The 14,154-nt window shown below is 36.4% G+C and overlaps 2 protein-coding genes across 2 annotated transcripts; one reads left to right on the top strand and one right to left on the bottom strand.

Annotated features, from left to right (window-relative positions):
• The first annotated feature begins 4,125 nt into the window (after positions 1–4,125).
• LOC123684004 (serine protease 7-like) lies at positions 4,126–6,500 on the top strand. The gene is made up of 7 exons (XM_045623085.1): positions 4,126–4,268; positions 4,482–4,548; positions 4,606–4,768; positions 5,274–5,479; positions 5,618–5,826; positions 5,879–5,936; positions 6,074–6,500. Exons 1-7 carry the CDS (start codon positions 4,221–4,223, stop codon positions 6,196–6,198), a joined length of 876 nt encoding a protein of 291 aa, XP_045479041.1. The 5' UTR covers positions 4,126–4,220; the 3' UTR covers positions 6,199–6,500.
• LOC123684003 (putative pre-mRNA-splicing factor ATP-dependent RNA helicase PRP1) lies at positions 6,247–14,038 on the bottom strand. The gene is made up of 9 exons (XM_045623071.1): positions 13,878–14,038; positions 13,400–13,810; positions 12,953–13,323; positions 12,555–12,888; positions 10,468–10,847; positions 8,368–8,490; positions 6,942–7,132; positions 6,717–6,879; positions 6,247–6,515 (listed from the first exon to the last, which is right to left on the bottom strand). Exons 1-9 carry the CDS (start codon positions 13,925–13,927, stop codon positions 6,388–6,390), a joined length of 2,151 nt encoding a protein of 716 aa, XP_045479027.1. The 5' UTR covers positions 13,928–14,038; the 3' UTR covers positions 6,247–6,387.
• Positions 14,039–14,154: the final 116 nt, after the last annotated feature.

The raw sequence follows: 14,154 nt of genomic DNA, 5'->3' as shown, positions 1-14,154 counted from the left end.
GTCAATGAGATTCCATTAGCATAAGCATTTCAAAACAGTGAAATTGACGGCCGCCTACATATAACTTTCGTTATGAATAAACGTACTATCACTTTACGCAAGACTGAATACTTGCATTTTTAACCTTGACCTCAAACACATGAAAGTATTACACTTCGACATCAATTGAACAATTACAGAGTGTAGCAATTCAAGTGCAGATTACATACGGGACATCTAGTATGCTGAGAAAGCTGTAAAAGACGAAGGCGCAGATATTTTTAATATACAGGTTTTTCCAATGAGAGGTTTCATTTTGAAGAGCCCGCTATTTGGGCGGCTGTCACTTTTGAAGCTGCCATTTTTTGACATTTGAGTAGATTGAGTAAAAACTACGCTATAACTAAAAATGGAACGATACATGCTTCAACAACGCATTGAAAATGTTAAAATTCGCTACAAAAATGGGGAAAATGTTACTGTGTTATGAAATAAAATGAAAAGTTATAAATATTCTCAAAAAATAATTTTTAAGACTTATTTCTGCTATAAAGCAAATACACTCACGGTTTACATTATCCTGCAGCCTGTTATTACAACAATCAGTAGGTGCTGAGGGATTTACAATGAAGGAGAGTTGAACAGAAAGCTATAAAATCCGGAAAATTATCAGATTACATAAAATATTATCACAAAAGGAATAAAATTAGGACCGTATTTCAAAAAACTAACATAACACATGAATTTTTTCGTTTTCTATTCTTTGAAAAAGTGTGCCATTCAGTGTAAAAATTGAATTCATATGACTGAATTATGTATTTTTCATGCCAATAACGATATTTCTCTAAAACGTGTAAAACATATATATTTCGAAGTATAAAGGAAAAAACTCAATAATCTGAGTACTGCCCTGAAAATATTCAAATTACATCAATCGCTTTGAAGGACTGCATGAAGTAAATAAACCGACATAATTTGGACAAAATCGGACTGCTGATTCCTAAGTTATGGAGATTAGATTAGATAATTAGGCCAATTTGCATGAATCACCCTGTATCTCCGAAACTAACAGTCTTAGGATACACAACAAGCTACTTTTCTGAAAGGCTGGATGACCACTAGGCTATGACCAGTCACTCATGTTACACCCTGTATAATTGTTAGAATAGTATTAATTTTAAACAGGGCCGTCGCTAGAGAGGTGGCAGGGTGGGCTTTTTTCGATTTATTGGAGCAAAAAAAAAACACATGCATTCATCAGGCTTGTCAGCGTTCGCTTTGCTAAACGTTGCCGAATTTTATTGCCACTTGAAGCCGCTTTTGGATTATTTCTCTTTTCAATTATCCGATCAGAATGTTGATTCCTCAGAATGGAATGAAAAATATACGAAACAACGATTCCATTTCACTATTTCCAATTTATCCTTCTTAAGTAAGGGATAGTTAGTTTTATTATTTCATACCACATTCCATTATATTATAACATTTTTCATTTTTTATATCAAATTAACTAGTGTGGGGCGTGGGTGCATTCGAATTTAAAATAATGGCTCATCCGCATAATACGATTGTTTTAGTCAATAATTTAAATAAAAAAAACAAAATGTTCAAGCTTTTTATATATAAAGTCAAAACTGAGCAGAAGAACCTGAAACCGCAGGACCCGCTCTAGAGGGGCGGCAAATAATGGAAGGCGGCATTATCTACTTTTTCCGAGAAATCTGGGTTTTTGGAAGAATGATTTAAATTTTTTTTTTATTTCAACAAATTTCACATATGATTTTTTGTGTCTCTGTCTAGGGCGGCAGTTTTGCTAGCGACGCCGACGGCTCTGAATTTAAAAATTCTCCACCTTCTTCAACAATTCCAAAGACAAAGATTTCCCCCCATCAACAACTTCATCAGTCGCATTCACATTAATGTTTATCATTTCGATCGCAATCCCCAGAATGAGGACGAACGAAAGTAGAAATTTGAAAGTGAAAATACGCTCGTGATATATTTTGCCGCTCTGGTGATGGCGCCGTGAGAAGAATCGAAAACGTCGCCAGATTTTTCCGGGTCTGCCGGAAATACAAACGAAAGCGTTCCGGTTATTTTTTTCGTATGTTTTCGTGGGTCCTCATCGCAACTGCGGGCTGCGGGTAGGTTTATTAACTGTTATTTATGGTCGATATAATCGACTTTCTTGCGTGTGTTCTCAGAATTTGGCCTCAAGCAGAGCATCGCAAGCTATTATTCATGTTAATTAGCGGAATATTATCTCGCGGATAAATATACGGTGTGTCCCAATATTGGGAATAAGTATTTAGTTCATCGCGTTCTATTTATAGATATTTTCTACTGTTGATAAATTGAAAAACAACATCTCTAAGACATAACTTCAGGGGTTTTCGAGAGTTAGATACGCTCTATTGGTGTGTCGTCACACACCGCCATTTTTGGTTCTCCTGTCAGTGTCCGGAATCCAAACAAATAAATTGTCATTCAAATTAGTACGGTGTCGTTGAAGGAATTGGCTTATTTTCATAATTAAGAGTATTTGAGAAACGATTTCAAAAGTAACTGATAGACATAAGGAACGGGGTTAATACCAGTAAGTTTGAATCCTGTATCATTCCCCAGATTTTGTAAAAAGCCGTGTTTATTAGTTGAACTTCAAGTTCAATCGTTGCTTAAATAATCTTATTTATTAAAATAAGCCAATTTCTTCAACGACAACGTACTAATTTGAACGACAATTTGTTTGTTTGGATTCCGAACACTGACAGGAGGACTAAAATGGCGGTGTGTGACGTCATCACTAATAGAGCGTATTATTTATGCGCCAACTGCGCTCTAGGGAACCACTTCTCTTTAAAATATTTTCAGATCTCTACAACTTCCAGTTACACCGGAAACAGAATACTACTTATTCCCTATTTGAAATGGTACACCCAGTATATAATTGCATCAATAGATAACGTATTGCTTATTTGATAACAATTTCAGCAATGTGCCATGAATTGGGTGAAAACTCAACGCTTCATGAGTAAATGGGATGAAAAATATGGTGGCGGCAAGGACTCACATTTTTTGAATATTTCTACAGAAACGGTTTTTTTCGAATAAACCTTTTTCATTTTCGATCCTGCAAATACGTAGTATTATGAGACTGTTTGCGTTTTGGACCAAAAATGTACAGGGTATCTATAAGAAGATCATCAACTTGGACAACTCATATTCATCAAAAATCAAGATTTTCAAACAGTCTTTTAACGTAGGTATCTGCAGGATCGAAAATGAAAAATTTTTTTCGAAAGAATTTGTTTCTATAGTAAAATTAAAAAAAAGTGAGTTCTAGTTACCACCATTTATTCATATACAGGGTGTAACATGAGTGACTGGCCATAACCTAGTGGTGAACGCACGTCATATAGGCCTTTCAGAAAAGTAGCTTGTTTTGTATCCTAAGACTGTTAGTTTCGGAGATACAGGGTGATTCATGCAAATTGGCCTAAATTTCTGATCTCCATAACTTGCAAATCAGCAATCCGATTTTGTTCAAATTTTATGAGTTTATTTACTTCATGCAGCCCTCCAAATAATTTCAATATTTTCAGGGCAGTACTCAGATTATTGAGTTTTTTCCTTTAGACTTCGAAATCTATATTTTTAATACATTTTAGAGAAATATCGTTATTGGCATGAAAAAATACATAATTCACTCTAATGAATTCAATCTTTCACCGAATGGCACACTTTTTTCGAAGCAGTAGCAAACGAAAGAATTCATGTGTTATATAACTTTTTTGAAATACGGTCCTGTTTTTATCTCTTAATTTTTCGGATCTTATAGCTTTCTGTTCAACTCTTTTCCATTGTAAACCCTCAGCACCTACTGATTGTTGTAACAAGCTGCTTAAAATATCAATTAGAAGTATGTTTGATGAAACTGAATTCTTTTTGAAACTAGATATCAAAAAATTCGAAAAATACAGGCATTGTGACGGAGCTTATTGAAAAGTCCCACTATTAATTTGAATAATTTTTCAACATCTGATGTAATAAGTAGATACTTAATAATTTTGGAAATTATAAACGTAAAACTTCACCATGGATTCAGAGGTACCCTGATCATATAGGCTTGAATAGCGGTTTTAAGATCATTTCTAGTTTAATGTCAATAACAACCAACGGTACTTTTGCCCCAATTCCACAAAACCCATCGAAATGGCCAGTGTGTGGACATTCATTTCAGTATGATTTCTTTGAGAGGTGTAATTTTTTTGATTGTGTGTTCTGGATGGGTGAGATTAACGAAATCTTATTTTTCTCGACAATCCAACAAATTCCGTAGATAAGTTCACTATTTCCAGATTCAGAGAATTAGTATTTCACCTAAAATTTCGATGAATAAAATATTCAATACTTTAATTCTTTTTCTGTAGTTGTTTACAATTTTTTCAAATTGATTCATTATCTCTTGTTTTCGGAAATTTATAAACAATGTATGTTTTTAGGCAAGTTCTTCTCCTCACAAATACGAAAAAGGACTCTTTGGATTTCTGTTTTCCCCCTGTCAGTGCAGTAAGTTTTTGTAGACCAATTTAAAGTATTGTACCTCAAATTAAATTTTCTCTCTAGAATGCGGCATCAAGAATCTCGAAGCAAGATTTCTGGGCGGGGAGTACACAAAAGGTCATGAATTTCCATGGTTGGCTATGATACAGATCAAAGGTTTTGCAGCAACTACAGCAACTCTAATAAACAGCCGCTATGTTATAACAGCAGCTTCGGAACTTATTGGGTATATAATATTTATATTAAATTGATTTCACGGCATTCAGACAATTTTTTTAGTCTGGAAAAAGAACCTTCCCGAGCGGGACTCGAACCCGCAACCTCCGAATAACTAGTTCGACGCTCTAGCCACTGAGCCATCGAGGAAGCTGAAGATTCTCCGCAAAGTACCTCCCCGCTCGGGGAGGTACTTTTTCCCGAATTGAAAAATTGTCTGAATGCCGTGAAATTAATCTAATATGTTAATACACAAACATTAAACCGTATAAATTAGTTCAGAATGCCTCGTCAAAATAATATTCTCCTCTTTCAATTTTTCCCTTACCCATTAGAGGTGGAAATTAATTTGCTTAAATCAAGGAAAAAATAATAGGATCGTCTAAAACTACCATAGACATTTCGAAAATTTACAACTACCGATATCCGACAATAATAAGTATAGTCTTCAAACTGTAAAATATACTTACCGTGCTTGATCCTTAATATACTATATTAATCACTCACATTTTCAGATTGACTCCTTACGACATCAAAATCACTTTTGGACAATACGATAGGTGTTTTCCTGATGTCTCTTCAACTAATGTTAGTGTTGAAAAAATTCTTATTCACCCAGATTTCAATCCCAGTAGTCGCGCGCACAATATAGCACTAATCAAAACTACAGGCCCAATTTTATTCGAGAGAAGGATATCTCCCATTTGTTTGGGATTCCCAGGCAAGTAAAAAAAAATTATATCTGATTCAATGTTCCAATTTAATATCTTGTTTTTAAGATTTTTGTCTAAAATTTTCAATCATTCTTATTTTGTTCATCTCTTTCTTTTATTAAAAAACCTGCACATCATTTTCAAAGGTACCAAGTATCTAGGTCAAGTAGCCACCGTAGCAGGATGGGATCAATCGAAAAGTCCTCAAGAGACAACTTCACCTTCGTGCCGCCCTAAAAAAGTTGGTTTACCCGTCTTAGGAGCTTCTGAATGTTTATTGAGCAGCAAAGAACAGAATCCAGGTGATGATAAGGGTTGCCTTGGAATTTTGGGTGCTCCAAGTATCGTTTGTGAGGTAAATTTTTATCCGATGTACATTTCAAGAAATTTAATAAAAATTTTTACAGGGGGACGCAGGAAGTCCAGTGATGTATCGATCGTACGACGGAGTATACGAGCTTATAGGCAAGTAAAAATTTCTGGTTGGTTATTGGTGTTCCCCAGGGCTCAATACTAGTCCCAAAATTCTTTTTCATAGCTCCAATTGGAAGCTTTTATACCATTGATTTTACAAAAATAGCTTAAAGAACCCTTTCTTACAGGAATTATGACCGACACCAATGATTGTAGTTCCAAACCCAGCACAGCATTCTACACTAGAATAGATGAACACTTATCGTGGATAACAAAAAGCACCAAAGAAGGATGTTATTGCTTGAAAATTTGATTGAGAAGAATTATAAAATGAGATGATAGGAACAATATTAAAATCATGAACTTCAAATTATTTAATCATAATCATATTACAGTAGAATAAACTTTTTTTTCTGGAGAAAATTGAAAGAATCTTTCAAAAAATGGAATGAAAACTAAATTTCAATGCAATTATTCACAATCATCTTAAATGATTAAACAATTAAAAACCCTGTTGGTACTGTTTTGACTCCATCCTCTGTTGTATGATCTCCAATTGTCGTTTGGCTTCGCATTGAGGGAAGTTGTTCAAATCGTAGTATTGTGGAGCAATCTTCAATAACCAGTCCGCTGAAACAATGTTTAACCCGATAAAGAAACTACCAAAAAGGCTGACTATGGATTTTATTCAAGCTTTACTAAAAAATATTGACAATTGTTAGTCAGAATATTTAACTTTGTGTTCGATTTCGAAAGACTGAAATTTGCATGGTATTGCTTATTGTTATATTATTCGAGTGATCAAACCAATATTGAAAAGTTAGTACTTACGTTTTATATCTGTGACTGTCCTGATGTAATTTTTTGTGGTGAGGACAAACTCATTATATATCACCCACTCGGGTTTGTGGTCTAGGCAAGTGGACGGGTGCAATTGAACTATTTGGTTATCTTTGATGGTCAGATAGTGCCCAGTCCTCTCCAAATGTGCTACCTAAAATAAACAAATCGACATATAGTCAAACCTAACCTGAGTAAACGCAATCAGTTACGTACCTGCATGAAAAATCCGTTGACCAAAGCTTTCCTGATGTTAATGTAATAGTCTTTGCTGGTGAAATCTGTAGATGTCCTTTTAAGACTGAAGCGGTCCATTATTCGAGAAAGCTGTTGTCGTACGTTATCGGCGGATTTGAGGGAACGGTAATTGACGAAATTGTCATAGCACCACTGGGGGTCTTCCATACCTAAGGCAAAAAATTGTTGTACTCCAAAAAAATTTTTTCATGATATGAATTTTTGAGTTTTCTCTTTAGATGATTGGTAGTAAGTATTATTATTGTATAAATATCTTTATTCAAACAACGAAAGTATTCTGTCAAATTTTGACATGTATCGTTTGAAGGTTGGTACTAACTATGAATCATATAGTTTTAATACTAGCACCGCCATTTGTGCATCAGACCAGGGACTTTTCAATTGGCCTAATATGGTGGCAAAAACAAGTAACGGGTGTTTTTTTTTCGAGGTATAAAACTTTAAGTTGGCATTACTGTTCAAGATGGCGACCGATTTAACAGCTGCCAAGTGGCTCAGTTTGGTTTGGCAAGTTCATCATGAATAGACTCACGCCTGAACAACGCTTGCAAATAGTGCAATTTTATTTCGGAAATAATGGTTCTGTGAGGAATACGTATCGCGCACTACGTTAATTTTATTTTGTTTAGCGATGAAGCGCACTTCTGGTTGAATGGCTATGTCAACAAACAAAACTGTCGCATTTGGAGTGAAGCTAATCTTCAAGTGTATGTCGAAACACTGTTACATCCAGAAAAACTGACTGTTTGGTGCGCTTTATGGGCTGGTGGAATCATTGGTCGTACTTCTTCAAAAACGATTATGGCCAGAACGTTACAGTCAATGGTGATCGGTATAGAGCCATGATTACTAACTTTTTCATTCCTGAATTGAACAACCATGATGTCCAGGAGCTGTGGTTCCAACAAGACGGCGCAATATGTCACACAGCTCGTGCCACAATCGATTTATTGAAAGACATGTTTGGTGACCGCCTAATTTCACGTTTTGGACCTGTGAATTGGCCTCCAAGATCTTGTGATTTAACACCGCTAGACTGCTTTCTGTGGGGCTATGTAAAGTCATTGGTCTATGCGGATAAGCCACAAACCCTTGACCATTTGGAAGATAACAGTCGCCGTGTTATCGCCGATATACGGCCACAAATGTTGGAAAAAGTCATCGAAAAATGGACGTCCAGATTGGACTACATCCGAGCCAGCCGTGGCGGTCATATGCCAGAAATCATATTTAAAATGTAATGCGACAAGATTATCTTGCGGATAAAAAAAATTCATGTCAATTGAATAATCCATCGTTGTTTTATTGCAATTTAAAGTTCTATAGCTCTAAAAAAAACACCCTTTACTACCTAAAAAAAAGACTTAGCAAAAAGTATACTCACTCTGTTTGAAGGCATGATAGACGTTCAGCAAAGTCAGGTGATCACCGTCGATGTGGGCGAACCTCATTTTGGCGTCGTCTGCTGCCTTCTTGGCCTCGTTTGGTCTGACGAAACACTGCGGGACTAAATATTGGAGCGGGGCAGTCGCCCGTATCCAACAGATATAGTGGGGCTCACTAGTGCGATTCCTACAGAGCTACCTTTCAATCAGATGACACGCATTCGGGCAATATCACACTGGCAGCGCGCACAGTCGTAATGTTGCCCAAAAGGTCGCAATCATTTTTCAACGTTCATGCTACTCGGTTAATCTGATGGTTTTTTTTTTTTTTGATTAGGTAGCCTTCAGAACAGGATGCAAATTTGTCTCGATTGATTTTAACGAGTAATGAAGCTAGTATCACTTATGTGAAAATTTCAACATAAAATCCCTTTTGGAGGTGTCTTCTCTCGTGTCAGAGCAAGCAATAAAACAGCCATATTGCTCTTAGAAATGACCCAGCCCAACATAAAAACTGTTTGATTGTTTTGGAATTATTTGATTGGGTGAATGGCAAAATAGATAGAAAAGTTATCTTGGCAAATTCACCTTTTTTCAGAAATGAAATAATTAGCAAATCTTTTTATAGTTGGAGATGACTAAAAAAAAGTAACAAAGGTGTATCTCAAAAAATAGTTCTGATAGACAACATAGAGAAACATTGCCAAAACAATCAGCACCAAAATTTATGTTGGGACTATGTAATGAATACAATTAGAAAAAAAATAAAAATATCAATACTGTGTTCATTTATTGTAGAACGTGACTCATCTAAAATAGGTTAATTTCCAATAGAAATAGCGGAACTTCATCTTTTATGATATCTATTTAGCTTTTGTTATTGGTTGGAAATGTCTAAGCTAATTTGTTCAAGGACGCCTCTGTTCTTTCATTAAATTTCATAAAAATCATAACTAAAATTTCAATTTTGCATCTCTCTGATAAGTAAAATTTGCAAAGGTACTACAATATATGAACAAACTATTGATCAAACTATCTTAAAATCATCTTTTTAAATTTCACCACACGCAAATTCGACATTTGAAATGACGCTGAAAATTTTGAAATTTCAAGCTGAAAGCATAGATAGGTTTGTTCACAAAGATGATTTGAAATTTTGTATTGTGTCAACATTATTCAGAAAATGCCGAAGGCAACTGTAAAGCCTAAATTAGGGTCTTTATTGGCAATCCTCATGCCGAACAAAGTAAAAATGCCCATTTTCAAATAGAAATTGTAAAGACATGAAAAATTATTGTTACAGGTGTTAAACTTTTAACACCTGGTATCTCCGAAACCAGCAATATTTGTATAAGGCATGTTGGGCACAATCATCATTTTTTGAGATCTAGGATCTACAATTCAATCATTCTCAATAAATCACCCTGTAGAAAGTGAAATATTGAAATACCGTTAAACTTCAAGTTCACACATAGACCAGGAGTACATCATAAAGGGCTTAAATTCTCTTAAAACCGCTTAAGAGTCTCATACGAAAATCCATACCAAATTTTATAAAAATCAAATTCAAAGCTCACCCTATATCTGGAAAAATTGAAATTCATACGAGATTTTCTATGACCCAAACTACACAATACTTACACCAAATTTAGTTGGAATTGTTCAGAAATTACGAACATACAGAGTTCAGAATGGTGTAAAGTGTTTTTTTCAAGCCGAAATTTTGAAATCGAAGAACAAAACCATGTAAGATGTAAAAACATGTCTTTAATCTGAATTTTGAGAAAAAGGAGGAAGTATTAGAAGAAGGAAATGGACAACAACAATACGCCAACAAATAGGCAAACCTAGAAAACAGAAGAGTGAAAAAAATTTCAAATCAAGAACTTCATAAAAACCACAAACTGGAAACTAAACACCCAAATTTTCGCTAGATAAAAATCCAGAGGATTCAGTGTGAACAAACCTACAATCTTAGCCAGACGAAGGTCCCTCTTCGCACCAACAAAGTTCGGAAGAAGAACCTTCCCGTAAAAGCCTCCGCAAAATAATTAACGAGAATCCGGCATGCAAGAAAAATCTACACTCCAAAAATATACCTGACAACATGGCCGTAATCGACAGAATCTCGTTGGAACAGTTGTGGTTACAGCTGGCTATCAGCATCTTGGCCAGCTGGGGATCCAGCGGGAACTCCGCCATTACGGCCCCCAAGTCGGTGAGGTTGCCGTCGTCGTCGAGGGCGGCCAGGTAATTGAGCAGTTCCAGCGCCCTCATCAGCGTTTCGGGGGCAGGGGGGTCCATGAAATCGAAGTGGACCAGATCGTCTATGCCCAGCTTCTTCAGCTGCAACACCACCGAGCCGAGGTTGGACCTCAAGATCTCGGGATAGGTGTTGTCCTGCATCTCGTTCTTGAACGCCTTCTCCGTGTAGAGTCTGAAGCACTTTCCGGGACGGGTACGACCTGCACGACCGGCCCTAGAAGAGAGTATTATTAACCTCTCTATACCGTTAACGACATAAGCAGACGAAAATTTCAGGGAGTAAAATTTTTCTCCTCAAACTACACTGCGCATAAAAATTAACGCACATTCTGAAAATCTCAATTTTAATGAAAGTTAACTCTACATTGACTTTATAACTTATTTTTTATGTTCTCTCGGGAAGGTTTTGAACGAAACAAGACACATTAAATGGAAGAAAAATTCAGGATTTCACCGAATCTTATGTGAAAGAAGAGAAATAAACAATTTTCAAAATACTGGAATGCTGATAAGTGATTTAATACTTGGTATTTCCACCCCTTGCGTTAATTAAAGCTCGGCAACGACGGTTCATACTCAAAATGAGTGATCTTAAAATGTTCTGATCTAATCCTTTCCAGATTTCTCTGAGTTGGATTCCTAAGTCATTAAGAGTAGCTGGATGATTTTCTGAACTTCTCAGCCTTCTATTGAGGTTGTCCCAAACCTGTTCAAGCGGATTGAGATCTGGACTTCTTGCTGGCCATTCCATTCGAGAGACTTCAAACTCTTCAAGGTACTCCTGAGCGATGTGCGTATGATGGGGTCTGGCATTATCGTCCATTCAAATGAAATTTTCACCAATGTATGGGGCAAATGGCACTACATGCTCTTCAAGAATGTTCCTTATATACCTATCAGCATTCATAGCTCTATTATCAACGACCATTAGGTCTGTGCGAGCAGTCAAAGATATTCCACCCCATAGCATAATCGATCCTCCCCCGAAACCAGTAGTATTCAGGAAATTGCACTGAGCATATCTTTCATGTGGACGTCTGTATACAAGGGAATCTAGACTCATCTGTGAAGAGAACTCTTTCCCAATCATCCTCTTCCCAATGGATATGCTCTCTCGCAAAATCCAAACGCGCTCTTCGATGGGCTGGGGTAAGAGCTGGGTCTCTTGCCGCGACACGAGGCCTTAAATCATATTCTCTGAGGCGATTTCTTATTGTCTGAGTGCTAATTTGCACCCCATGAGTTTGCTCAAGCTGATTTTGAAGGAGGCGAGCGGTTACAAACCGTTGTCTCAACGAAGAAACTCTCAAGTAACGTTCTTGAATGGCAGTTGTTACCCGTGGTCTACCCTGTCCTGGTCTTCGGACATTCATACCTGTCTCCCTGAATCGCTGCAACATTCTGGAAACACTTGTATGGGAAACTCCAAACCTTTCTGCAATTCTTGTGTATGTCCACCCTTCTTCTCGCAAAACTACCGCTTGGGCACATTCCTCTTGGGTCAAATTGCGTGTTTCGCGTTGCATAGCGATCAAGTGTAGAAAATCAAACGAAAGAAAAACTATTGATCACTAGAATTGATCGAGAACAACTGATTTCAGAATGGAGCCAATACATTCAAAATCTGATAACCTCTTCTTTTTTTATTCCTGCTGGGAAAAAACATCTGTATTGAAGAAAAACGTTGAAAGTGGATAAAATATGCATGCATAATTCTGATAAAAAGAATTATCATTGAGAACACCTTCAGTTGTAGAATAAATTTGAGATTTCCATAATGTGCGTTAATTTTTTTGCGCAGTGTATTTTTATTGAAAATAATAAACCAAAAAGTGAATCCCTCTTGAATTACTTCTACATTTCGATATCCAACAAATCCTTAGGAATTTTTCAAATTATTTTATTCGAAAGATCCACTCACCTTTGCTGTGCTGAAGCTTTACTGATGGGAGAGACAAGCAATGACTCTACACGAATCCTGGGATTATAGACTTTCTGTTTGGCGAATCCAGGATCTATGACAAACACTACTCCATCAATTGTCAAAGATGTTTCGGCGATATTTGTAGACACCACCACTTTCCTTCCAATTGCCCCGTTTGGTTTATTTGGAGGTGCCTCTTCGAAAATTCTCTGTTGGAGATTGGGTGGAAGAGTAGAGTATAAAGGTATGCACTTGAGTTCTCCCACTTCTGGACCTAGATTATCGATTTCCCTTTTGATTCTTTTGCATGCCACTTCAATTTCTTCCTGACCTACAAGATAAAATTTAACATGGATATTTAAGATAATTACTTCAATATAATTCAAACTATTTACCTGTTAAGAACAGCAATATATCACCAGGAACCTCTTCACACATGTGGATCTGAATGACAGTCCTTATAGCGGCTTCTAAGTAATCACGTTCTGGTTCTGGCGTATAAAAGATTTCGACGGGATGTGTTCTACCGGGTACAGTCATGAGAGGTGCGTTATCGAAATACTGTTGGAATTTTCCGGCATCAAGTGTGGCAGACATAATAACTAATTTCAAGTCTGATCTTTGTTTAATAACCTCCTTAAGAACTCCCATGAGAATGTCTGTAGCCAAAGTTCTTTCGTGAGCTTCATCAAGAAGAATGCATTGATAGCCCTCAAGCATTGGATCACTCATTCCTTCTCGCAGAAGCATACCGTCGGTCATGTACCTTGAAATTGTCTAATTGAGTATCATATGCTTTGAATAGAAATTTCGTACTTTTTTTTTTTTACAAGCACACTTACTTCAAGATAGTCTTCGGAGATGACATATCTTCAAAACGAATGCTATAACCAACTTCCTGTCCTAAAGCAACATCCATTTCTTCGGATACACGCTGGGCAACAGACATAGCTGCTACCCTCCTTGGTTGTGTACAAGAGACGCCTTTTGTACCCACAGACCTGGCATATTCAACACACCACTGAGGAATTTGTGTAGTTTTACCAGAACCAGTCTCACCAACTAATACAATACATTGATGTTCTGCTAATAACCTCATAAAATCTGCTTTATATTCAAATACGGGTAAACCAATGCGTTTTCGGAACAGTTCATGATATTTTTGAGTGTAAGGAAGTCCTGTGTATGGGTTTGTTAGTGCACTTGTAGAAGATGAACCTCCTGTTGTACCAGTCGGTATTCCTCTTTCTTCCCTGCATAAATGGTGAAAAATGTATCAATGAACTTCATGAGCATGCTGAAGATAGCACAATAATTTACCTTTTCTTTTTGATAAAAGGATCCATCACTTCTATTCTACGTTTAGACATATTATTTGTTTACACAATCTTCTATAAAAAATGAAAAGAAAATGTTATTAAATACTCAAAAATATTTCCGAAATCTGTTCGTATGATAGAATCACAGAATTGTATAGTTCATGAGCATCTACTACAGAGTGCAGTGCTTTCTGCGTTTTAAAATGTCACTTGTTTAATGTTTTTGTTTAATAAAGTAAGGAATTCCAAAATACTTACTACTTTGAACTAAATTTATT

This window comes from Harmonia axyridis, chromosome 1 (genome assembly GCF_914767665.1).
Source record: "Harmonia axyridis chromosome 1, icHarAxyr1.1, whole genome shotgun sequence".
NCBI classification, from domain to species: Eukaryota; Metazoa; Arthropoda; class Insecta; order Coleoptera; family Coccinellidae; genus Harmonia; species Harmonia axyridis.
The sequence above is the reverse complement of the archived record's forward strand: the minus strand, read 5'-3'. Positions and strand labels throughout refer to the sequence as shown.